Below are 25,912 nucleotides of genomic sequence, written 5' to 3' on the forward strand. Positions count from 1 at the left end.
CCTATGTGTTGTGGCACATACCTTTGATCGCAGCAATCGGGAGGCAGAGGCAGAGGCAGAGAGAAATCCATGAGTTCAGGGTCATCGTGGTCTACAAAGTGAGTCCAGGACAGCCAGGGCTCTGTTACACAGAGAAACCTTGTCTTGAAAAACAAAACAAAACAGAAATTAGGAGAGAAAAATACAGCTTGGCTGGTAGAGAGCTCTCTACATACATACACGGCTCTCGTTTGATCTTCAGTATTACATAAACTGGCCGTGATGGAGAAGGAGGAGGGGAAGGAGGAGGTGATGGTGGTGGGAGAGGTTTATCCCTGTAAATCAAGCACTTGGGGGTGGAGGCAGAAAGATAAGAAGTTCAGCTTCATTCTTGGCTACAAGGTGAGTTCAGAGGCCAGCCTATGATACAGGAGACCTTGTCTGCAGAGGACAGATGGTCATGTGTATATGAGAAACACACACACACACACACACAGAGATCATCATCAAGATCATACAACTCACGAGGAAACCCACATTCTCCTGAGCAGCTATGTACAGAAACTGAGTCAGAAGTGAGACAAGAGTAAGGAGGAGGTGAGTAGGCGTGGATGGATGAGGCGTCCTTGGGATCTGCAGGGTTCTGCTCCTGCCTTCCCCAGCTCTGCAGGGAAGGCTGGGAGCCCCTGGGCTAGGGTTGTCATTTCCAGACCTGACTTCCTGCCGCTCCTCTGTGTGCGTGTTTGGGAGCATCTCCCTGATGGGCTGCTCTAGCTCACTCTGTACCCCACCCCCCTCCTCTTGGAATTTCCTCACTAGACCAGAGCTCTTTAGCAGCACAGTCACTTACAGGCTGGGTTCCCAGTGACCCTGTGGGTCACGAGGAGAGAGCTGCTGAGGCCAGCAGGAGGATGTGGCAGGCTGGGTCAGCCAGTGTGGGCGTCACTCCCAACAGGGTCCTGGGAGAAGGGGCTGGGCACTTCCTGGAGGCAAATCACTCCATAAATAGAAGGATGGGAAAAGTGGGAAAAGATTTGGGCATCCTCTTCCTCCAGCAGCTCAGCCCTGGCTTCTGGTCCTGACACTGTAGTCTCTTGTGAATGTTTTTCATTCACATGTATCCCTGCCAGTTGTGGGGGTGCAGTTGTGCAGTCTGCTGTTTCACGTAGTGTAGGTTCAAAAGCAGGAACTGAGGGAATCGGGAGTGGCTGTTATTTGCTCATTTACCCACAGTGGCCACTCATCAGATTATCTTAGGATACACTAGCTGTTTCTGTTTTTTGTTTTTTGGGTTTTTTGTTTGTTTGTTTTTTGTGGGTGGAAGTGGTATTGCAATGCAAAGAAATTATACACACTTTCTAATATGTGACCTCATTTACTTCATGTAAGAGCTTAGCGCATCTTCCCGCTTAACACATTTAACACCTTCCTGGGCCTTCAGTAAGCCTTAGGTCTCGTGCCTTACGCCTCCAGCGTAATGAGGAATCAGCCTCACCAAGGCAAAGGGGCTTCCTGGAAGCAGTTTTCCTAAGTTAGCAAGTTGAAAACTATTGGATCACAGCCAGTCTGCTATACGGGCTGCAGGCAAGTGAAGGGCTGTGGGTTATTAGTGACCAAGAGAGCTCGGCTTCCTGTAGTGGGTCACATGAATGCAGATTCCCATTTAAGACTCTCTCCTTCCCTTTTCACTTTGGAAAATAGGTGTGTATACTTACCGAATGGTCTTAGTAGAGATAATTAGTTATTAGAGCTATTACACAGTATTGTGTGTGTTAGTAGAGTTCCTTTGTGTTGTCTAAACCCGGACGATGACATCTCGTCAGGGCGACAGGAATGCAGACTGTCCCAAAGAGGGTTGGAACCAGGAGGTACACAGCCGCTCTGCTACTATCATTCTTTTCCCCCACAGCTGGCTCTGTATTCCTTAGCCCACAGGGAGGGAAACAGCTGCTTTCAAGCAACTGTTTCCTGTTCCAGGTACACAAACATTGACCCAACTTCCCTAAAGTGGAATCTGATTGGCCATACAGGAGTGCTCTCTTAGCACTAATTAGCCTTGACCTATCTTAGGGCCAGGGCAGGGAGTCTGGCTTAAACAGGGCCACCGTTGGCCTTGAGATGTGTGGTTGGAGGCAGGGGAAGATTGTAGAAGGCGAGCGTCTGTAAGGTAAGCTAGCCCCTCGTTGTGCATGAGCTCCCCCCGGCTACCTGTGAATGGTTTTCTTAAGCACAGCGTTTCTTCACGCTTAACTTCTGCGCTCCCTAGACTCCTAGTCCTAAAGTCCACTGACTGAGTACTTTGACAGAAATGGAAACTGAGGGCTCGGGGGAAGACACAGCTAGGCTGAAGCTTGGTGATGCTAGACAGCATCCTACTGCATGCGTGTTCTGTAAGTTGATGTGGACTTCCTGTCATGATCAGCTCCCTGCTGGAGTTGGATAAAACTTGCCTCTGCCTTATAGGCAGGAGGGAAAATCACTGTTTTGAGGTGTACCTCACGTACAAGAAAAATTCGCCATTTAGTAGGTGTACAGGTTTATGGTTCCCATTTAGTAGGGTACAGGCTTATGGTTTTCATCTACTTGTGTTCAGTTGTTCTACTGTCACAATTGGAGGACAGTTTTTCACCCTGTAGAAGAAACCTGGATCCTGCATGCCCATTGGTCATCCGGCCTCCTGAAGCCCTAAGTGACCTCTGAGCGGCTTTGTTATTGGGGGCATTTCAAATAAGTGAATACACACTATGTAGGCTTTTAAAAACGATTCCTAAAAATTACTGTTTTATTTAACTTATGAGCGTATGTGTGTGTGCGGGTGGGTGTCTGTGGAGTCCAGAAGTGCTGGATCCCTCCGGAGCTCAAATAGCAGGTAGCCGTGAGCCACCAGATATGGCTGCTGGGAACCGGGCTCAGGCCCTCTGCAAGAGCAGCACATGCTCTTTGCCGTTGACCCACACAGACCAGATCCCACTCCAGGCCCAGATTTACTTTATTTTAATGTGTGTGTGTGTGTGTGTGTGTGTGTGTGTGTGTGTGTGTGTGTGTTCTTGTGAGGGCAGGGGCCCACAGAGGCCAGAGGCATTATTTCCCGTGGTGCTGGAGTTAAAGTGCTTATTAGCCATCCTACCTCAGCGCTGGGACGAGCGTCAGAGGTTGTCTGCAAGAATAGTGTGAGCTCTTTACTGCCGAGCCACTTCTCTGGTCCTAGTATGTGGAATTTTTGACTGGATTCTATTTTCTTAGCAGACTGTTTTCCAGGCTCATCTATATTGTACATGTATCTGTATTTCAGCCCTTTTTATGGCTGAGTAATATTCTGTTACATGGATATACCACATTCCTTTATCCAGTCATCGGCTGATGACTGTTGGCATTACTTGTTTGATGTTTTTGTTTCATTGCTCCCTGGCCATTATGTACACTCCCGCTCTGAAGATTCCTGCGGCATGTACAAAGGCATAGGTTTTCGTTTGTCAGGGCATGTGTTACCTCTGTTAGGGTCTGTGCTTGGAGCAGTGCCTGGCAGACTGGAACTGTTCATTCCCTCGCCCTGACCGTAGCAGGAGGTTATGAATGAAAGCTATTTCCTGCTTGTTGCCCTTAGCAGCAGGTCAAGTTGCCCCAAAGAGCTTGACCCTCTGGGGCTTCTGAGGTTACTGGCACCAGGGGTCCTGGCAGAGCTGAGATTTTTGACTCAAGCCTTAGAGAGGTGATGATCCTATGTAATTCTTGTTTCAGGTATGTGGGGGACAGGTCGAGGCTTGAAGGGTAAAGAGTAGGATTTGGACTAAAGAGATCTGACTGGACTCCCAGTTCTTTCACTTAAACATGATGATGATGATGGGCAAGCCTCTGACCCCTGACCTCATTTTTAAAGTGAGGCCAACAGCTACATCTCAAAGTGGATGGACAGCTGGTTATTCAGAGGCCACTGTCAACCCCCAGGCTATAGCTGTTGTGAAACTAGTTCTTGCCTGCTGCTGCTGGTTTTCTGGCTGAGAAAGACCTAGGCTATTCTCAGAACTTCCCCAGGGCTGAAGGTGCATCCAGTGTTATGGAATTGCCTTCCTGCTTTTGGGCCTGGAGTTTGAACACAGGACCTCCTGAGTACTAAATGTGTTCTCTACCACTGACTGACAGCCCCAGCCTATTTACTTAAGCTGCTCAGGTGTCCAGTAACACATTAAATAACGTGATGTACTTGTTCAGGTCTTGTTTAGGCAGCCGTGTTGATGAGACTTTGTGAATGTAGCTTCACTGACATTTGTAGGAGACAAAACGCTCACAGCAGACTTCCTGTTCCTGTGGCTCTTACAGTCTTTCCCTCCCCTCTTCCAGTTTGATCCCTGAGCCTCAGGTGAGGGGCTTGTGTTGTAGATGAATGAGGTGGCCCTGGGCTCTCCACAGGTTACTACAGGCGTGTAGACATGGAGGGGAGAGATCTCATGGGGCCTCAACCCTAGACAGAGAGGTGCCCCCCGAAGCTTTGCTTTGTTTGGCTTTTAGTGTTTTCCTAGCTCTCCTTGCAAATGGGGGTAATCTTAAAGTATCCAGTGTCCCCCTGGAAGGACCTGATGGGAGGTAGCCTTAGTGAGGGGATGGAGTGGTTTTATAGAGCTGGGTGTGCTGACCTCAGTAACCTGGTTTTGTAAGATTGTTTTCGTTCATTGTAGTCATGATTGCTGGGGGCTTCTAGTGTTTGGATAGTGCCTGTTTTCTTGGAACCTCCAACACAGCGTTTTAACACATTTCCTGGTAGAATTTATGTGTTTGTGGTATCTGGCACACACCTAAGTGTGGCTGTGGACCTGTGCATATCCACAGAGGCCAGAAAAAGACACCAAGTGTACTGTTGCTTTCTGCCTTATTCCTCTGAGGCAGGGTCTCTCCCTGAATCTGGAGCTCACCTTTTTTGGTGAGGCTGGCAGCCATTTTGCCTCCCCCACTTACCCCAGCACAGGCATTAAAGGTAAATTCAAAACCATGCCTGGTTTATTAAATGGGTGCTGGGGTCCAAACTCAGGTCCTCATAGCTACAGGAATGCTCTAACCACTGAACCATCTTTCCTGCCCCAGAATCACAGTCTTCTGAAATATAATTTATTTATAGCATTGTAGTGAGAATTTTGTTTTCCTAAAACAAACAAACAAACAAACAAAAAATCCAGTGATGTTGGGATTGTGGTTTTGTTTTGATCCCAGGTGTAGGATATGGGGCTTCTTCAGCTTGACCATAGCAGCTAACTATTGTCTCATGCTCTGGCAGGGGCATAATTTTGCCAGCAGAAGGTAGTTTACATTTGGAATTCTGGGGACTCTTGAGAGGGTATAAAAGATGATAGAGCCCCAAGAGAGGTGTCAGCTGCTGCCCACGTTGCTGCTGGTTCCTGCTGCTGCTTTTGCTGGTTGCTTTTGCCGCCTGCTGGTGGCTGGTTGGAGATACCCTGATGACAAAGATTGTCTACATCCTCTTTCCTCTTTACCCTTCTTTCTCCTTTACCTAGTGTTGGGGCTGGAAGGGATAGGAATGGTATAAGGAGGTGGGAAAAAGACCCGAATAAAGTAGCCAAAAGCCCACCTACATAATATTTCATTGTGTATATATTATATATGAATACATATATATTAACATTTGAGTTGTTTTTAGTTTTTGGCATTATAAATAATAGCCATGAACGTCATGCATACATATTTTTCTGTCTTTAGGATTATCTCTTAGGATAGATTCCCCAAGTCTAGAAATACACAGTTACAGAACTATAAAAAGACAGATCCATAATAAGTTAGTTCTTTTCCCTGGCTGTCTTTTAGAAAATATTTATTTTTATTATTACTCTGTGTGTGTGAGAGAGTTTAGGTGTGTATGGGAACCATAGGCTCAGATTCCTACTGGAGCTTGAGTTAGAGGTGGTTGTGAGCTGCCCCACATGGTTCTGGGACCTGAACTGGAACTGAGCCATCTCTCCAACCCCAGCCTCTACACACACACACACACACACACACACACACACACACACACACACGGTCTTACTGTGTAGCCCAGAACTCCCAGAGCTCCTCCTGCCTCTACTTCCTGGGCACTGAAGTTAAAGACCCACCATGCTCAGCTCCCCCAGGTCTCTTAATGAAGAAGTGTTGCAAAACTCAATGTGGTACAAAAAGAGTATAAAGGATGAGGTTAAAAATAATAACTAGTAATGCAGGAAAATACAGTAATAACGCAAAGAACAGGACAACCTAATAATGATAATACAGATGCGTGAACTCTGCCTCTCAAAATATCTTGCCCTTCCTGAGAGGTGAGGAAGGCTGCAGGGTCTGTGTGATGAGATGGGTGGCGATGTGGGCCTGGTGTAGTCTTAGTGCTCTGTAAGAGCTTGAACGGGAGCCCTGTGACGTCGGGACTGATGATGTCCTTGCAGCCAGGGTGTCTACTCTGTGACACGGATGTATTGCGGGACTAAGGAGTGACTCCCATCTGGGATGGAGCAAGACAGCATGAGATTTCCCCACACTACTCAGAATAACACACACATGTACATGTTGCAAATGAGCTGGGTGCTGTGCCACACGTCTTTAGGATGCAGAGGCAGGAGGTTCTCTGTGAGTTTTTAGTCCAGCCCGGTCTACGTAAGGAGTTTCAGGACAGCCAGAGCTACATAGTGAGACCCTGACTCAGAAAAACAAAAACAAACGAAACAAAAAATTACAGATCCTTTCTCTTTTGCCTGCCGGGTTTTCATTTAATATTTAAATCAACTTGCAGTCCCTGACCACAGGTAACTAAAACCCTGGATAAGGGAGGAGAGCAGGCTTGTGGCCTTTGGCACCCTGACCCCATACACCAGCTGGCATTTAATGCTTAGCTGCATCCCTGGTTCCATCATTTATGAGTTATGAATTTAAACAAGTGGCTAAATTATTTCCTGTCAGGACTGAGAACAGAACCATTTAAATATTTGGGAATTTAAAGGAAGTTAGCCTCTGACTCTGACCAGTTTGGTAACCTAAAGTGCAGAAAAGAAAAAAAAAAAAAAAAAAGGAAGTGCACTTTTTATTTTAATTTTTTTTTATTTTTTTTTAATCAGTTACATTTTATTAACTCTGTATCCCAGCCGTGTCCCGATCCCTCATTCCCTCCCAGTCCCTCCCTCCCTCCCTCATCTCCACCATGCCCCTTTCCAAGTATTTTAAATTTTTATGTGCTTTTTTTCTTTCTTTCTTTCCTTCTTTTTTTTCAAGACAGGGTTTCTCCACGTAGTCCTAGCTGTCCTGGAACTTGCTCTGTAGACCAAACTGGCTTTGAACTCAGAGACCCGCCTGCCTCTGCCTCCTGAGTGCTGGGATTAAAGGTGTGCGCCACAACCGCCTGGCTTATGTGCATTTTATTCTATGTATGTGGTATTTTGTCTGCATGTGTGTCTGTACAGCACATGTGTGCCTGGTGCCCTTGGAGGCCAGAAGAGGGCATCTGTCCCCTAGGACTGAAGTTACAGACAACCACTGCCATGTGCGTGCTGCGAATGAAATCCAGGTCCTCTGGGAGAGTAGCCAGCGCTCTTCACACTGAGCCACCTCTTCAGTACTGAATTACTTTTTATTTTGAAAAACAAACCAGAAGTTGGGAGTGAGGCTCAGTGTGGAGCAAATACTTAACTTATGCTAGTCCCTGGCTTCAGTCCCCAGTGCACACAAGCACACGAGAAATCTGAATTAAGACTATGAAGTCATATTTTAGTATATTTCATAGTTCGTGCTTTTACATTTTTATTATTTACATGGGATCTTATATAGCCTGGGTTAGCATCCAAGCCATTATATAGCCAAGAAAATTCTTCATCTCCTGATTCTCCTATCTCTACCTCCCAAATTCTGGAATTAGGAGGTGTTCCACCAGCATCCAGCTCTGCAGCTTCTGCTTTAGTGCTTATGACAAACACACACTTAGAGAGCCCATCCAACTCCCTCTGCTCACCTCTGTGGGCTCCAAGCATGACACGACACAGACACGCATGCAGGCTAAACACTCATACATATGAGAGTAAATAAAAGCTTTCAGAAACGTGTGCACACTGTGTATCTATCTTCTGGCTTCACATTTTTATAGGCCCTTTTAGGGCTATTAAACTTTTTAATAGCTGGAGATGGTGTGCACTCCTGTAACGCCAGTCTGGGGCAGGAAAATTGCCATGAATCCTAAGTCGGCCTGAGACAGACACACACACTATGCACCATGCGAAACACAAAAATAGTAATAATTAGCCAATCTGGTTAATAGGAAGTTCTACATTATAGAAAACAGTTGGGCGAGGAAATGTGGTATTAATATTCTTTCACTATCCCTCTTGGTCGGCAGTTTGAATCACAAGGCCAAATTGCCCAGGAAGAAATAATGAACCCTTAATTGTGTGAAAATCATCTATTAGATGATTCATCATATTAGATTCCAGACCAGCACCTGTTTGGTTTGGGTGCATCAGAGATGTCTCCAGGGTCCCTGGAGGAGACTCCCAATAGATCACAGTTTGGGAAACTGACTGTCCTCCCAGACCTATAAAATGACAGCAGAGCTTATGTGTGAAATACTCCCAAATAAGGATAGATTTGCCATCTTATTATTTTATTTTATTTAAGATTGTTTTTTATGAAGCCAGGCATAGGTATGCACCCCTTTAATCCCAGCACTTAGGAGGCAGAGGCGGGTGGATCTCTGAGTCCGGTCTACAGAGGGAATTCCAGGATAACGTCTCAAAAAGGAAAAAGAAAAAGAGAGAGCGAGAGAGGGAGAGAGATTAATTATTTTATCTATGTGTATGTGTGAATGTATACATGGGTGTGCATGTGCCAGCGCAGGCCAGAAGGTGCCAGACCCGGCAAAGCTGAAGTGTAGATGGTTGTAAACCTCCTCATATGGCTGCTGGGAGCTGAACTCAGGCCCTCCTTCAGTTCCTAGAATAGTAAGTGTTCTTTTTAGCCGCTGAGCCATCTCTCCAGCCTGTATTTAATTTTTAAATAACATTTATTTGTGTGTATATATGGGGGGGGGTTGCATCCAGGCCACAGCATGCCTGTAGAAGTCCAAGGACAAGCTGTGTGAGTCAGTTTTCTCTTACCGTGTGGGCTCTGGTGACAAACTCAGATTGTCAGGCTTGGCAGCAAGCATCTCCACCCTCTGAGACAGCCAGCCAGCCTATTTGAATGGGGGGGGGTTGATGAATGAATGTGAGCAGCATATTCCAGACCTCTGTGCATTAAGACATCCTGATGGCTGTGGCCAAATTCGAGTGAGTTCTCTACCTCTTCGCGTCCACCTCTGCCGCCCATTCAGATTTACTCTTGGAGTGTGACACCGGAATATGCCACCTACTGACCCCTGGAGCGTGTGTGTGTGTGTGTGTGTGTGTGTGTGTGTGTAGGCTAAAGCTACCTGGGAGCACCCCCAGAAGGGTGCTGGCTCTGCTCTGCTTCCTCAGACAGTGGGGAAAGCGCTCCCCTGAGGGAGAACCACTGCAGGGGCGGGCTGTAGGCTGTCCTGGAGACAGAGTCTTACTCAGCTTAGGTCCCCTAGACCCCAAGAGCATCCTGTTCACAGCTTGGCACGAGCCTAAACGAAAAAGAAGATGGAGTGCTGCCTGGCTCACACAGAAGAAGGGTGTGTGTGTGTGTGTGTGTGTGTGTGTGTGTGTGTGTGGTGTGTAATTGGTCTGTGTAGCCCTGGCTGTGGAGAGCCTGGATGATGGGCGGGGATTGGCTGCTGTCCCCTCCTCCCTGCCCTATGTGGCTATCTGCCAGAGGAGGACAGAAAGGCAGTGTCTGTGGCCGAGCCCCATGGAGAGGCTCCAGAAGCTTCAGCTGTGTGAGTGTTGTGAGAGGGACAATGAGTTCCTTCCTGTCCCCGAAAGGCCTTTCAGGGCTCCCCTCTGCTGTGGGATGGGTGGGCCCTACTGCCTGGCTTCGCTGGAGAGCTGGGCTCAGCTGCACCATAATTTATTCCGGAACGTGTGGTGCTGGGTTGCTGTAAGGTAACACATAGGCTCCTGGGCAAGTCTATGCACCAGCTCTCCCGAACACCAAGCTCAGAGGCTCCGTCCGCTGCAGTCATTGTTCAGCTCATGGGTCCCTCCCTGCCTTAAAACAAATTTTTGAATACGTTTATTCTCAGTTGTGAGGAGCTGGTAGGATTGGTTCTTCTTCCAGAGCCCCTGTGGGCTCTGGAGGTTGAACGCAGCTTTGGTGCCACATACCTTTAGCCCCGAGCCAACTCGCCAGACCATGTCTTCCTCGTTATATGTGGTCCGTGGGCAGTATGTTTTTATGTATTTTGCATTTTAATTAAATGAATTCATTTGTTGTCTTAGTCACTGTTCTTTCTATTGCTGTCAGGAGACACCATGACCAAGGCAACTCTTGTATAAAGCAAAAGGGCTTCATCTATGGTGGTCATGATAGGGAGTGTGCTGGCACAAATGGCACTAAAACAGTAGTGCTGATTCGCCAGGCAGCCGCCAGCCAGCCAGGCAGACAGACAGAGCCTGGCTTGGGCTTTTGAAACCTTAACACCCACCCCCAGCAACATACCTCCCCCAACAAGGACCGCCTCCTATGCCTTCCAAGCACTCCACCAGCTGGGGGCTAAACATGCAAATCCATGGCCTGCGGGGGTCCTTCTCATTCAAACCACCTCATTTATTTAGTCACGTCTCTTCTCTGGCTTCTTCCTCCTGGTCCCTGAGATCTGCTTGCATGTCTTGGAACAGGGACGTTTGATTTTTGAAGGACGTTCTGAGCCAAACCATTGAATACCCGCGCTGTTACCTGGCAGGTTTATTAGAAAGGGTAGAAGAGTGAAGAAAGGGTAGAAATCTTGGAAGCCTGAGGAGATGTATGACGTCATCTCCTGGGGCAAGGTATCTGAATGCTTCCTTCTTGCCACCTCCCGTTCTGGCTGGAATCGCCTACCGCTGAACAGTTGGGAGGGGGGCATGTTTACCTGCTTCCTTCTGAAGGAAGTGGCTCATATGGCTTGCTGAGTATGTATCCCTATTTCTCTAGGCTTCCTGGAGCCTCTCTATGTGCTGACATGGTGACCGTGTGCAGGCAGGCCACAGGCAGCCACAGCCCAACTGGAATTCTGAGCTACAGATTGGCCGACAAGTAAGTGCTTCTCTTTGCCTGCACCCTGAAAGTGTAAAAGATGAGGAAGCGTCTTAGCCTCCTTCCTTTCTCGCTGCGAGGGTAGGAATTAAACAAGCGTCTCGCCTCCTTCCTTTCCCACGCACACAGGCCCCCCTTTCCTTAACTGAGCAAGTGTCAGTCTCCTGAGCCTCCTGTCAGATCCTCCTTGAGTATCCTCCTTTGAGACTTGAGACGGAAGTGATTGAAAGGGTCTGGATATTGCTGACTGAGAGCTTCGAATCCCCCTGGTGCTTTCCAGGAAATGGGTATATTTTTCTAGCTATAGAATCACGGATTTTTTTGTTGAACCCTAAAGCCTTGCAACCATAGCTGTTCACATGGTCAGCATTTCCCAGCTTCTCTTAGCCCTTTTCCTTGGTTCCACTCACATTCTGCTGTCACTGGGCTCATCACAGCTCTGCATCCCAGATGCTAGAGTCCTAGAAACAGGACCTCCAGACACCCGTGGGTACAAGAATCATGTAGAGAAGACACTGTCTATCGTGGGGACAGTAAATAGCCCCCATCCTTGACACCCCCTGCTTGACCTCAGTAAATACAGCGTGTTCTTCCAGCAGGCCATTCTCACATCCACAGGGACTGGTAAGTTACTCCAGGTGTTACAGTTAGAGTCAGTTGAGTGCCTTGAACATCATACATACATATGTGTGTGTGTGTGTGTGTGTGTGTGTGTGTGTGTGTGTGTGTGTATAATGACTTATGTGTCCATATATATATGAATTAATCTAAATGGATATGTATTAACAATCTGCCATATACCAGGGACAACAAAAAAAGCTGATAAGGCCTCTCAACTCAGAAGGCTCCAGCCTAAAGAAAAGAGATAATAGTCCTACTTTGAGAAGAAAAATGAATGGACGGTTGGGGACATAACGAAGCGGTAGAACCCACTCAGCATCCTCCAATCCCTGGGCTCAATCTCTGCACTAAGAAGAACAATTAGCAAGGACACAAACCCAAGTCCTGACTCCAAAGCCCTCTCATTTATCCGCTGTGCGGTGCCGTCCAGCAGCATGTAGGACTGAGTGGCTTGTACCCTGCCCTCGGTTGTCAGCAGCGTACACTCACGCACATGGCCATGCTTTCACACTTCTGTCCTCTTCTGCCATCTTGCCATGAACAACAACAATAACAAAAAACCCTATAAGTTCTGCCTTTTCAGTTCTTAGAAAAACAGCAATGGACTGTGACTCCACCTGGAATCTAAATTCATGCTACTGTCTTTTTGTTGTTGGTGGTGGGTCTTTTTGGTTTTTCAACACAGGGTTTCTCTGTGTAGCCTTGTCTGTCCTGGATTCCCTTTGTAGACCAGGCTGGCCTCAAACTCAGAGATTGGCCTGCCTCTGCCCCCTTGAGTGCTGGGATTACAGGCGTGCTCCATTTTACCCAACAGCTCATGTTACTGTCTTGAAGACAATTAAAACAAAAGTTTTTTAGGGATAGAGAGGTAGCTCGGAGGTTAAAAGCTCTTAAGCCTCTTACAGAAAACCCAGGTTCAGTTCCCAGCACCCACATGGCAGCTCACAACCATCTGTAACTCCAGCTCCAAGGGATGCAGCATCCCCTTCTGTCCTCCATCTACTCTGGGCATACATACAGTGCACATACATATATATATATACACAGACAAACACTCATACATAAAGTAAAAATGTTTTAAAAATTCTATTTATTATAAGCACTCATGAATCCTAATTCTTGTTTTCAAAAAGAAATTCTGTTCTGGTTGTCATGGAAAGTGTGTTTGCGTTCTCACAAGTTTGAGATTTATACTGTGCAACCAAGAACAGCAACATAACTTGTGTGCCGATGACGTAACGAAGGGAGAGGTCTTTATATAAACAACTCTTAGTCTTTGGAAAGTTATAGTAACAGGATGAATGCAGCTGCTGGTTACTCACTCCTTGATGTGAACCGTAGCTGGAGTTTCTCAACCCCTGTACCGTCAGGTTTATACAAATTCGGAAAATGTCCCCTGCTAGCTTCATGCCTGTTTGCTGAGCCCACACATCTAGTCACCACACACAGCGTAATCTCTGCCGTGTGGGACGTCTTGTATTTCAAAGCACATATATTCTCGTTCTCATTAAGTGTGCTTCAGATGTTCTCCTCCTAAAGGGTTTTTGGCATCTTTGTGGTTCTAACCTCCTAAAGTCATATTTAGAGGGATCACGTGGGTGCTCTAGAGACAAAGCTATCTGCAGTCATAGAAGCCCTCTTCCATCCACTGAGGAGCAGCTCGCCACATGGGTTTTGTGAGGGCTTAGCTGGCAGCTGGGGCAGCTGAGGGACAGAAACTTCCATTCTGTTGGATTAAGTTCAGCTCGCCACATATGGCTGGTGGAGACTAGTGGACAGTGAATTTCTGGGCTGTGTATAAAATCCAGTCTCCCTGTTGACTCACACAGTCACAGATATCCACAGTAACATGTACTGACTTCTACTCTGCCATGATTATTCCTTTTATTCATAAGAATAACAGTGCCAAAGTCCAGCTAGTACTCAGCTCTCTGCCGGGGAGCAGTCAACAGTTGAATCTACGGAGACACCCCTCACGCAGTGTAGAGAAGACTACCCCAATGCTTGTGGCATTGTTTTAGTTTTTATGTATTCATTGCAGGGCTAGGAAGATCCCATGCAAAATAACCTGAGTATGATAGTTTATAACCCTACCAGTGGAGATGCAGGATCAGATAGGCCCCAAGAGTTCACTCTCCAGCCAGCCTCGTCTAATAGTCAGTTTCAGGCCAGTGAAACCCAGTCTCAAAAATACACACAGATGAAAATAAAATAAAGATCATTCTGAGTTCAAGGACAGCCTGGTCTACAAAGCAATTCCAGGCTACACGGAGAAACTCTGTCTTGAAAATCCCAAGAGGGAGAGAGGGAATAAAATAAGATAAATCCAGGTGGTGGTGGTGTACACCCCTAACCCCAGCACTCAGGAGGCAGAGGTAGATGGATCTCTGTGAGTTTTAAGCCAGCCTGGTCTACAGAGTGAGTTCTAGGAGGCTGCATAGAGAAACCCTGTCTCAAATAAATCAAAAAGTAAAACAATAATAGGTTGGAGAGATGGTTCAGCAGTTAGGAATACTGGTTCTGCCAGGTAGTGGTGGCGCAGGCCTTTAATCCCAGCACTCGGGAGGCAGAGGCAGGCGGATCTCTGAGCTCGAGGCCAGCCTGGTCTATAGAATGAGTTTCAGGAAGCCAAGGCTACACAGAGAAATCTGTCTCAAAAAAACAAAACAGAATACTGGTTCTTCTTATAGAAGACCTGGGTTCAGTTCCCAGCACCCACATGGCAGCTTACAAATGTCTATGACTGCTGTTCCAAGAGATATGACCCCACTTTTGACCTCCAAGGGCACCAGGTATCCACAAAGTTAACAGGCACACATTCAGGAAAACACCCATACACATAAAAATTAAAAAATGATAAAATAAATATTTTTAAGTGACAGCTTCAGTGTCATGGTTGGCAATTTGTATATAATACTTACCTCTAGGTTCTGTCAGCTCTCTGTGACTGGCCAAGAACAGTTACTTAGACCCCCTCACCTTCTGTTTATGTTTCTGGTACAGGGTCAAGGCAGAAGGTCCAAAGGCTAGGGAAGCTCCTAGAAGGCAGCCACTTGGGAGAGCCGTTTGTTTGCAAGAGACTAATCCAGCACTGCCCTTGAGAAGGAGTCCCTCAAGAAGCCCCCACAACCGCATGCTGGAAGCGAGAGTGGACATGCTGGGCTCCAGCATGACCATCAGTGGCCCAGCTGCAGACCTTGGTGCTAAAGAGGCCAGCAGGCCCTTCAAGAAGCAGCTTGGTTGTATCCAGAACCCTGGACCATCCACCCGAGCCAGAGCTCAGCCCCAGCCCCTCAGCATAAAGGACAAGATATCCAAGTGGGAAGGCAAGAAGGAGCCACCCGCTTCTGAGCCTGCCCGGCCAACAGATGGCCAGGAGAACTACCTGCCACCTTGCAGGGTAGAGAGGAGAGGCAGCGAGAACACCAGAACTAAAAATGGAATGAGACTCGAAATGGAGAGCTTGGAAAGCGACAGCTTGACAGCGAGAACTGTGTGTCAGGACACAGAGCGGTGCCCAGGCCTGAGGCAGATCGAAGCAGCCCAGCCAGAGCCCAGCCAGCACCGAGGTCGAGAGCTGAAACCCAGTGACCTGCGCTTTCAGAGTGACCACCTCTCCGTGCTGAGACAGGTCAAGAGACTAGAGAAGGCCCTGAAGGACGGCTCCGCTGGCTTGGACCCCCAGTTGCCAGGGACTTGTTATTCCCCCCACTGTCTACCTGACAAGACAGAGGAGGACCAATCCATTTCTCAAAGCCATGAAAGTGGGGGTGCTTTAGCAGCTAGCCGGAGGACCCACAACATGGAGGTCAGGGAGCCAAGCCCTGAGATTTCAGAGGAGTGGAAAGGCCAGGAGAGTGTGTACAGGGGCTCCAGGTGTAGCCCCCCAAAGCCTTTCATCAACCCCCTCCCGAAACCCCGCAGAACATTCCAGCATGCCGGAGAAGGGGAAAAGGACAGAGGCCCAGGCATCAGCCTCAAGAAGGAGAAGAGAAACCTGCCCCCCTTGCCCTCGCTGCCTCCCCCTCCCCCACCGCTGCCATCGTCCCCTCCTCCCACTTCCGTGAATAGAAGACTGTGGACTGGGAGACAGAGACCCAGTGCTGACCACAGGTAGGTGTCCCTGTGTGACTCTCCCTTCTCAGCCTACTGATGTGTCACATTCACCTGAGGGGTTTTCTGGTCAGTCAAGTGTCTACACATGAGGCGGCTTGCTGGTCCATCTTGGAGTGCAGTAACTGCAAAACAATGTTTGCTTCTAAATATTTCCCTGTGGAGGCAGGCACAGTGGAATAGGCCTGTACCAGCTCTTGGGAGGTTGAGGCAGGAGGATCATAAATTCAAAGCTAGCCTGTGCAACATAGCAAGTTCCAGCTCCCTGGGGCAGCATAGTGAGATCCTGTCTCAAACCAGCAAAATTACATGTCAGGTGTGATAAACACTTGTAATTGTAACCAAAGGTTAAGTGAAGAAGTTTGTGAAGCTAGCCATGTCCTAGTTTATTAACCGGAAGAACTGAAATGTTTCCTGCTTTGACTTTCCTTGACCTGGGTTGGCCCAGGGATCCCATGTCTGTGCCTCTAGGGTGCTGGGATTACAGATGGCCAACAAGGCCCACCTGGCTTTTCTGGAGACTTGAGGGATCCAGCCTCTCTGGTCCTCTGTGTGTGTATGTGTGTGTGTCCTCCTAAGGCACGATTGCATCAAAACTCATGCAGATTGCACGTGACCTCTACCATAAAGATGGTAGAGCTCTAGAGCTTAAGGACCTAGGATCTGGGGTGGCCCCTTAGTGAGGTAGCACAGAGTCAGCAGACTCTAAAGTCCATGTGACAGCGCCCCTAAGGATGGGTGCCACTGACTGAGAAACAAGCTAAAGGCTTAGGGAGGGAGAGCCTGGGGTAAGCATTCTACAGCTAGCAAAGGTGACCTGGTCATTAGCAACACCTGCTCCAGTCTTCTGGGCGGGGGGGGGGGGAAAGCAGGTCTATATACCCCTTCCATTGAAGTGATAAGCCTACGCACTTAACATTCCCGGTTCCCCCAGTGCTTTTCCGTGCAAGGACATCAAGCCCTTTACAGGTCTTACTCTGTAGACCACACTGTCTAGAACTCACTGTGTTGAGTTCAGGCTGTGCTCTAAGTTCCTGCAATCCTGCCTTAGCTTTCCAGGTGCTGAGATTACAGTGAGCCACCATGTCTGACTTACTTTATTCCTTATTTTCCTCCCAACTTTGGTTGGCGTCTTCTATGTGGGCTTTGGGCACTCATCCTTAGTCCACTGTTGCCCAAGGCAACAGCAGCAGCCTCTGTCTCAGTAAACCCAATGGCCAATGTTCTGTCCTTTTCTTAGATGACATCTCTTGGTATTGAGGACAGTTAACATTGTCTTCATTTGGCTTCTGGGTCTTCCTTTTCCTGACGGCTCTAAGGAATTTCCTTTTCTCGCTGCACTTGCTAAGAGTAATGCCTAGTTAGCCTGGTCTACAGAGCCAGCTCCAGGAAAGTGAGGGCTACACAGGGAACCCCTGTCTCGAAAAAAAAAAGAGTAGTACCTAGACGATAAGTATTCTTCCACCTACACAATGAGTGCATTAGACTATATAAAGGCAGGCTTTTTGGGGAGCTCTCAATCAGGTTCACTGACGTCACAGGAGAGGGTCTCCATGCAGAGGGAGGCAGAAAAGCAGATGAGGGAGCCAAGAGCCATGGCACATACCTGTAATCCCAGCACTCGGGAAGGCAGAGGCAGGCGGATTTCTGTGAGTTCAAGGCCAGCCTAGTCTACAAAGTGAGTCCAGGACAGCCAAGGCTATACAGAGAAACCCTGTCTTGGAAAAACCAAAAAGAAAAGCGGTTGAGGTCAGAGAGAGAAAGCACTTGTAGGCACACACACAAACAGGTGGGGTGGGGTGGGTCCCCCAAAGTGTCTGGATTATATAAAGAAGAGTTTCTGGGGAAGGGGAAGCCAAGACCCTGGGCTGCAAAGTTCAGGGCAGAGGGTGGAGTAACAGGTAGGGAGTGAGGGATGCTGGGCGAACCTGGAGGCCAGACCTGCTGTGGTGTGCTAAGTAGGCACTTCAGGGGCATGCTTGTTCCTAGTCTGATACTTGGCACTAGTATCTGCCTCCCCATACCACGCCAAGCTCAGACCCAGGACTCCTCTCCCCTCCTGCTTGTCCCCTGCTGGACTCATCCCGTCCGTCCTGTGCATGTCTCTTGCAAGACTGCCTGGTTGAGGTCTCCAGGCCCACCAAGCCGTCTCCTCTCCTGGCAATGAGCATCTTCTTAAATGGCATCACCCTTGCTTTACTTAGACCCAAGAATGAGGCACGCTCTGATTTTCTCTTTCACAAGCCCCTGACAACCCAGCAAGCAAGTCCTTCAGTCCTACTTTTAAAACTCGATCTTGAACCTGATTATTTCACCCTGGATCCAGTGCCCACCTCTGACCCCTGGAGTGGTCCTGGTGCAACAGCCAGAAGCAGTTTCCAGAAATTAAGTTGTATCCTGAACCCACTTACTGTCATCTGCCAGCTACTGTGCCTTCAGTTCAGATAACTTAATTCTTAATTTTTCCATGTTCTAAAATGTGTGTGTGTGTGTGTGTTTATCTCCATGTAGTCCTGGCTGTTCTGGAGCTCTCTATGTAGACCAGGCTGGCCTCAAACTCAAAGAAATCCGTATGCTTTTACCTCCCAAATACTGGGATTAAAGGCCATATACCACCATGCTCGGACATATATAATTATTTATACATAAAATTTTTGTGTGCATTTTTAAAAATATTCTTTTCAGTGCTATCATATTTTACATACCCCAAATGCACGTTTTAAATTAGGTTTGTGTGCAGTTGTTTTTTCCTAAGAAACTTAATATTTTTGTTGCAATTTTAAAATTAATTTAAATTATGTATACGTGTGTAGGTATGTCCATGTGAGGTTCAGCTGCCCTTGGGAGGTCAGAGGCATTGAATCCCCAGGAGCTGGAGTTGAATACCTTGTCAGCCATTCCGTATGGTTGGTCGCTCGGTGAACTCAGGATCTCTGCAAGAGCAATGAGTGCTCTCAACCCGAGCCATCTTTCTAGCCCCTTGTTGTAGTCTTTATTTTTGTTTTATTGTTGTTTTATCAAGATATTGTTTCACTATGTAGCTCTGGTTTTCCTGGATCTCACTGTGTACACGAGGCTGGCGTCAAACTCACAGAGACCTGCCTGCCTCTGCCCTCCGAGTGCTCCACTCTGCCTCATTCCTTTGCTGTAATTTTAATGTAATAATTTTTCCTCTTTCGTAGTCTGTTTATTTGAGGAAACTTTGTTTTTTAATATCGTCTTTAGCTTTTTTCTGAAGTTAGATTTGCTCATTGTATGTTATTCGTGAGTGTACTGACCGAGTGCATACATGTGTGCCACATGCATGCCAGGTGCCTCCATTGGGCAGAAGAGGGAAACACATCCCCGAGAATGGAGTTATGGAAGGACGTGAACCACCATATGGATGCTGGGAATTGAACCCGGGTCCTCTGGGGGGGCAGTGAGTGCTCCTAACCACTGAGCTATCTCTCCAACCCTTGTGTTATCTTTTAAAAAGACACTTTAATGAAACATCTTTCTGCTTTTAACAGTTTGTCAGTTAATTCTCTTGGACTTTCTATGCACATGATCATACTGTCTGCAAAGGATGATGGTTTGCATGCATGCACATAAAATAAATAAGATGTAATAGACTTTAGATACAGTAAAATTAATCAAATGATGGTGCTGATGGCAGTGGGTGAGCCTTAGCCTACCCTTAAGGTGAACTTCTGGCGGTTCACTGTCAGACGCTCTCACCTGTGGCTTATATTATCAGCATAGTATTGTGTTATAGGTCATTGTTAAGGATTTATTTATTTTTATTATAAGTGTTTGCCTGCATGTACAGGTGCACCTCATGCGCGCCTGTCGCCTGCAGAGGCCAGAGGGGCTTTTGGATCCCCTGGAACTGGAGCCGCAGTTGGTTGTGAGTTACTAGGCGGTGCTGGGAACTGAACCTAGGTTCTTTGGAAGAGTAGCCAGTGCTCTTAATCACTGGACTATCTCTTTAGCCCTTTCATTCTTGTTTTTAAAAGATTTTCTTTTCATACTATTATTTGCCTCTATCCCTCCCAGTGTTTGATTTATTTTGGTTTTGTGTGCATGCACGCATGTGTCTTTCTGCCTGTCTGGGTGCTTGCAGAGGACAGAGATACTGGATCCATTGGAGCACAAGTTACAGGCCATTGTGTGGCTTGACATGGATACTGGGAACCAAATTCCAGTCCTCTGCAAGAGCAGCAAGTGTACGTATCTATTGAGCATCTCTCCAGCCCCCATATAATTTTTTTTTTTGAGAAGTTGCTTTAAATTTTCACCTCTTTGTTATTTTGTGGGGACAGTAGGAGTACGTGCACACACTAAAAGGAAAGCCTGCTTTTAGGGGTTGGTTCGCTTCTTCCACAGTGTGGCTTCTGGGGTTTGAACTCAGGTTGTCAGGTTTCATGGCTCGTGCCTTCACCCTCTCAGTCATCTCCCCAACCCTGTTTTTGTTTCCTGAAACAGGATCTCATGTAGCCCAGGCTGGCCTTGAACTTGCTCTGTGGCCCATGCCATCCAACTTCTAATTGTCTAGCCTATGTTTCCTGTGTGTTGAGAGCAGGTACTGCTGTGACCGTTAGGTGAAGCTAAGGGTCACACAGGACTTCTTGCATGCTGGACAAGCAGACTACCAATAGGGCTACTTCTTCAGTCATGAACTCTACTAAGAATTTTAAGTTAGAATTGGATGTTAGATTTTTCTTTCTTTTTTTTTGTTTTTTTTTAAATAGTCTATTTATTTTTATTTTATGTGCATTGGTGTTTTGCCTGCATGTATGTCAGTATGAGGGTGTCTGATCCTGGAGTTACAGACAGCTATGAGCTGTCATGTCAGTGCTGGGAATTGAACCCAGGTCCTCTGGATGAGCTGACATTGCTCTTGACCATTGTGACACCTTTCCAGCCTGGATGTTAGATATTTCAAAAGTACTTTACAAAAACTTTATATGCTCCTATAGTTCTTCTTCCAACTAACCTATTATTAGTGAATTCATTTTTTTTCCTAGCTCAGGGGACCAATTCTATGGCTTTTTACATGCTAGGCAAGTGTTGTACCAGTGAGCCACACATTCCCAACTCCAAAATTTATGTCTAAATACTAGCCCATCTGTGTCAGTTACCTTTCTATTGCTGTGATAAAACACTATGACCAGCTGGGCACAGTAGTGCTGTAATCCCAGCACCCAGGGAGGCAGAGGCAGGCGGATCTCTGTGAGTTCGAGGCCAGTCTACAAAGCAAGTCCAGAACAGCCAAGGCTACACAGAGAAACCCTGTCTTGGAAAACAGAATAACAACCAAAAAAGCAGCATGACCAAAGTAAGACTCTCCCCCACCCCCACCACCTCCCATTTAGCCTTGGCTGTCCTGGACTTTGTAGACCAGGCAGGCTGGCCTGGAACGCACAGTGATCCACCTGTTTCTGCTTCCCTGAGTGCTGAGATTACAGGCGTGTGCCAGCGTGCCCAGCTTAGAAGGAAGCTTTTTTATTTTTGTTTTGGCTTACAGTTCGAGAGTCCATCACGGTGGAAAAGTGTGACAGAAAGCTGCCGTGGTGGTGGCAGGAGCAGAAGCCAAGGGCTCACATTTTCAAAAGCAAGATGCAGGCATAAGCAGAGAGCCCGAAGGGAGTAGGGCAGTCCTTAAGCTCTCCAAGCCACTCGTGACATACCTCCTCCATCAAGGTTCCCTCCTAAGCCTCCCCAAACAGTAGCACTGGGGACCATGTGTTCATATGTATGTGCCTGTGGGGGACCTTCTAATTCAAATCACCGTGCCATCCTTCCACTCGGGGGCATTAAGTCACAGTTTGCTCCTCTTTTAGTGTATGGGTCAGTTCAGTTTGCTGATATTGGAAGATTTTTGCACCAGTATTCCATAAAAGAGGCATATCTACACATGGTGGTTTTTCTCGTTGATGTTTATTTACCCTTTATCTGTGTCTGTGTGCACACAGGTGTGTGCACACTGCAGTTGTAGAACAGCTTGCTTCCCTCCTTCTTCCACCATGTAGATTCTGAGGGTCAAACCGAGGTTGTTAGGCCTGGCAGCAGGCACCACTACCTGCAAGTCATTTGTTTGTTTTTTCGTTAGGGCATCATCATCATCATCATCATCATCATCATCATCATCATCATCATGTAGTGCACTGAAAAAAAACTAGAAATGTTACTCATGCAGAGTTGTCTCCTCAGTGGAGATAAATACTTGTTCTCCCCCCACCCCCCAGAAGGCTGGAGTGGGTGTTGTTAATGACCAGGTCACCTTTGCTAGCTGTAGTGCCAGGCCTCACCCCAAGGCCCCAGAATGCTTACCCTAGGCTCTCCCTCCCTAAGCCTTTAGCTTGTTTCTCGGTCAGTGGCACGCACCCATCCTTAGGGGCGCTGTCACATGGACTTTAGAGCCTGCTGACCTCTGTGATACCTTGCTAAGGGGCCACCCCCGATCCTAGGCCCTTACACTCTAGAGCCCATCTTTATGGTAGAGGTCACATGCAATTTACATGAGTTTTTATGCAGTCACGCCTTCAACTTTACTGTGCAGTTGGGGTTGAAATAATTGTAACCAGAAAGATTTTTTTTCCCCCAGAATTATGCTGTACTTAAATGTGTCTAAAACTGCCTGGTGTTGGACTCTAGAAGTTTGAATCAGCTCTGGTTAAGTCATGCTGAACCTTGGACCGTTTTCCCTGCTGACCATGACACTTGCAGGAACCCCTACAAATCTCACTATCCAGACCAGACTGATTTCAAACTCACGGAGCTCTGCTCATCTCTGCCTTTCAAGTCCTGGGGTTCTAGGAGCCATTTTTGCTAGCCTGGTATATTTGTTTTGTTGTTGTTGTTGTTCATTTGTTTGTTTAAATTTTAAAAAAGAATATTTTGTTTAATAAAAAAATTATATACATGTGTGTTTTGCCTGCATGTGTGTCTGTGTACCACATGCATGCCTGGGGGTGCTGGGAATTGAACTCAGGTACTATGGAAGGAGCAGCCAGTGGTCTTTACATGAGCCATCTCTCCAGCCTGTTATTTTTTTGTTGTTGTTATTTTAAATTAAGGTTTCTTTTTATTTGTGTGTCTGTGTGTGTGTGCCCCATGATCATGTGCCTGTAGAGGCCAGAAGAGGATGTTGGATCCTTTGGAGCTGGAGATACAGATGGTTGTAGCCACCTGATGAGGGTGCTGGGAGTAGAACTTGTGTCCCCTGCGGGAGCAGATGCTCTGAACTGCCGCAGCATCTCCCCAGCCCGCTGTTGATGAAGGAAGAACTGGCTTTGGCGCTGGATATTGAACCCAGGTTCTTAGGCATGTTATACTCATGTTCTATCACTGAGCCACATGACTTCAGCCTCCATCTCCAGTTCTAAATCCTCCTCAACCTAGTGCCAAAGCCTGGCTGCCTTAATTGTAGCCTTGTGGCCTCTCTGAGTGAGCACTCCCTCAACCCGCCCTGGGGCAGTTTGGTTCTGGAAGCAGAGATCTTTTGTCTATGTCATAGTTGGACAGGCGATCAACCTATTGAGTCATTACTCTCATTATCTTTTTTTTTTTTTTTTAATTCTCCTTGCTACAATCTGCTGCCTTCAACCTTCTAGGGTTTTCTTTATCAGCAGCTAAAATTACTTAGTTTAAATCCAAAAGTGAAATTTTTCTTGGCTAACTTGAATATGATCACATCAGCTGCATGTTAGCAATTTTGATTTTAAGGTTTTTCGTTCTTTTTAAAATGCCACAATGGAGGTGATTAGGGCAAGATGTTACACTTTAAAAAAAAAAAAAGTATGCTCTTTGTTGTGGTCCTATCTTGAAGAGAAAGAAAAATGCCTTACCCTTGCATTTGGCAGACATCCTGCCCTCTCTGAGTCAGGAGAGCCAAGCCAAGGCTGAAGAAAGAAATGAAGGATTGCAAGGCTTGAGGGTTTGGGATGACACAGCCAGTCTGGAGGCTTTATAGACGGAAGTCACTGTATTTTCATTGGCCAATCAGCACACCAGCCACCGTACCAAGGGACACTGATTCTTGGTTTGAGGAAAACATCTTTTTTTTTTTTCCTCTCTTCTCTCTGTCCTTTTTCCTCTTTTCTTCCCTTACCTGCCCCCTTCCTCTTTTTCATTTCTCTAAAACCTCAGGAAATTAACTGCAAAGACTTGGGCCCTCAGCCTAGCCCCTCACATGTCAGGAAATTCCAAAGATAAGCTTCCTACAGTAATGTGAGCTTGGCTATGTATGTTTTATGGCATACATTTAATAACCCTGGCAGGAATGCCTCGAGGCTGCCATGAAACAAGTGATTTTTTTTTTTTTTTTAAGTCTAAGCAGCATCTTGAATTCACACCCAGATGCATGCTTCAAATACTTTAACTTGAATTCAGATTTTTACATTCAGGTTGCATCTGGTCATTTGAGACGTAAATATTTGTCTCTCTGCTGACCACAGTTTTAACTTTTCTGCGGATGGTTTTAGCATCAGGTAGACCTGTCCTTTCCCTGGGGCTTCCTCGTAAGACCTTAGGACCTGAGGAAACCTCACACATTGTCCCCACTACCACGTGATAACCGCCGTCACAGACGCCATCGCCAGCACCCTGGCCTGGCAGTCCCCACCGCAGTTGGACTAGACAGGACCCTCAGCTCTCACCCGTTTGCCAGTTGAAGTTATCACCATAGCTTTGCTGCTGTGTCCATTCCATGAAATCGTCCCAGGCAGCATGGATGCCAGCCTTGGAGGCAGCTCTGAGCTTCCACGTCTAAAATGTGAATTAGTTTAAGAACTTCAGAGGAGGGCTGGAGAGATGACTGAGTGGTTAAGAGCTCTTGCTTCTTTTTCAGTGGATCCAAGCTAAGTTCCCAGCACCCATGTTTGGGGCACACAACCACCTATAACTCCAGCTCCAGGAGATCCAGTGAACTCACCCAGCCTCTGCAGGCTGTCTTAGTTATTTATTGTGTGAGGGTCTGGCCTGCATGTATGTGCTTGTATGTGCCCATGGAAGTCAGAAGAGGGCACTGCATCTCCTGGAACTGGAGTTACAGGTGTTGTGAACCACCATGTGGGTACTCGGAAGCAAACCTAAGTCCTTGGCAAGAGCAACAGATTCTCTCAGCCGCTGAGACGTCTGTCCAGCTCCAAATAAATCATTTAAAAAGAATGTCAGGCTAGGCTTGGTGGTGTGCAGCTGTGATCCCAGCACCTGGGAGGCAGAGACAGGCGGATCTCTGAGTTAGAGGCCAGCCTAGGCTATGTAGAGCGACCTTGTCTGAGGAGGGGGTTGAGAAGGGATGGAGGAAGGAAGAGAGAGGGGACAGAGGGGAGGGGAGAGAAGGAGAAATTGATTAATTTGAAGTTCAGCGCACATTTGCCTTGAAAGCTTTGAGAGGCTTAGTTTAATAGGAACAAAGGCATTAGTTGCTGTCGTATTTTCTGAGAGCCATTATTGTTTCTTATTTTTATTGGAAGGTGAAAACCACTGGGCCCTGGATGCTGTGTGTAGGTCTTTAAGTTTTTTGCCTCTCACAATTTCAGAGTTTCAGGTATCATACTAGGGTCTTTAATCAGATGGATTTTTCTGCAGATAAGAGATACAGATGATCATTTTCTCTAGCACTGCTTGTTGAACAGGCTATCTTTACAAATGTTTGTGTTTGACACATTGGTCAAAGATTAGGTGGCTGCAACTGTGTGTTCATTTCTGGGTTCTCCACTCTGTTCCCTAAGCTTACACATTTACATGTCTGAGGTTTTTGTTTGTTTTGATTTGGGGGTTTTTGAGACAGGATCTCTGTGCGCAGACCTGGCCACTATGTAAACCAGGCTGGCCTCAATTTTACAGAGCTCTGCTTGCCTCTGCCTCCAGAGTGCTGGATTAAAGCTGTGGGCCACCAAATCTGGCTAAAAACAACTTTTCATATATTCATTCATAGCCAGGCATGGTGATGCACACCCTTAATCCCTGTGCTCAAGAGGATGGCTGTGAGTTCAAGCCCGCACTATACAAGGAAACACTGCTTCAAAAGTCAGCCAATTAACTAACTAATTCATAC

General features: G+C 46.9%; 1 protein-coding gene across 4 annotated transcripts in view; it reads left to right on the forward strand.

The window, feature by feature from the left end:
* Positions 1 to 25,912, forward strand: part of Dennd2a (DENN domain containing 2A) — an 89,057-nt gene that overhangs the window by 17,345 nt on the left and 45,800 nt on the right. For all 4 annotated transcript variants that reach the window (XM_021632121.2, XM_021632122.2, XR_009590739.1 and 1 more), the window contains 2 exons: positions 11,032 to 11,133; positions 14,758 to 15,867. In XM_021632121.2, the coding sequence (XP_021487796.1) occupies positions 11,060 to 11,133; positions 14,758 to 15,867 (1,184 nt within the window). In that variant the 5' untranslated portion in view covers positions 11,032 to 11,059. Of the gene's footprint in view, positions 1 to 11,031; positions 11,134 to 14,757; positions 15,868 to 25,912 lie in introns of those variants that run through there.

Source organism: Meriones unguiculatus, chromosome 3 (genome assembly GCF_030254825.1).
Source record: "Meriones unguiculatus strain TT.TT164.6M chromosome 3, Bangor_MerUng_6.1, whole genome shotgun sequence".
In the NCBI taxonomy this organism is placed as follows: Eukaryota; Metazoa; Chordata; class Mammalia; order Rodentia; family Muridae; genus Meriones; species Meriones unguiculatus.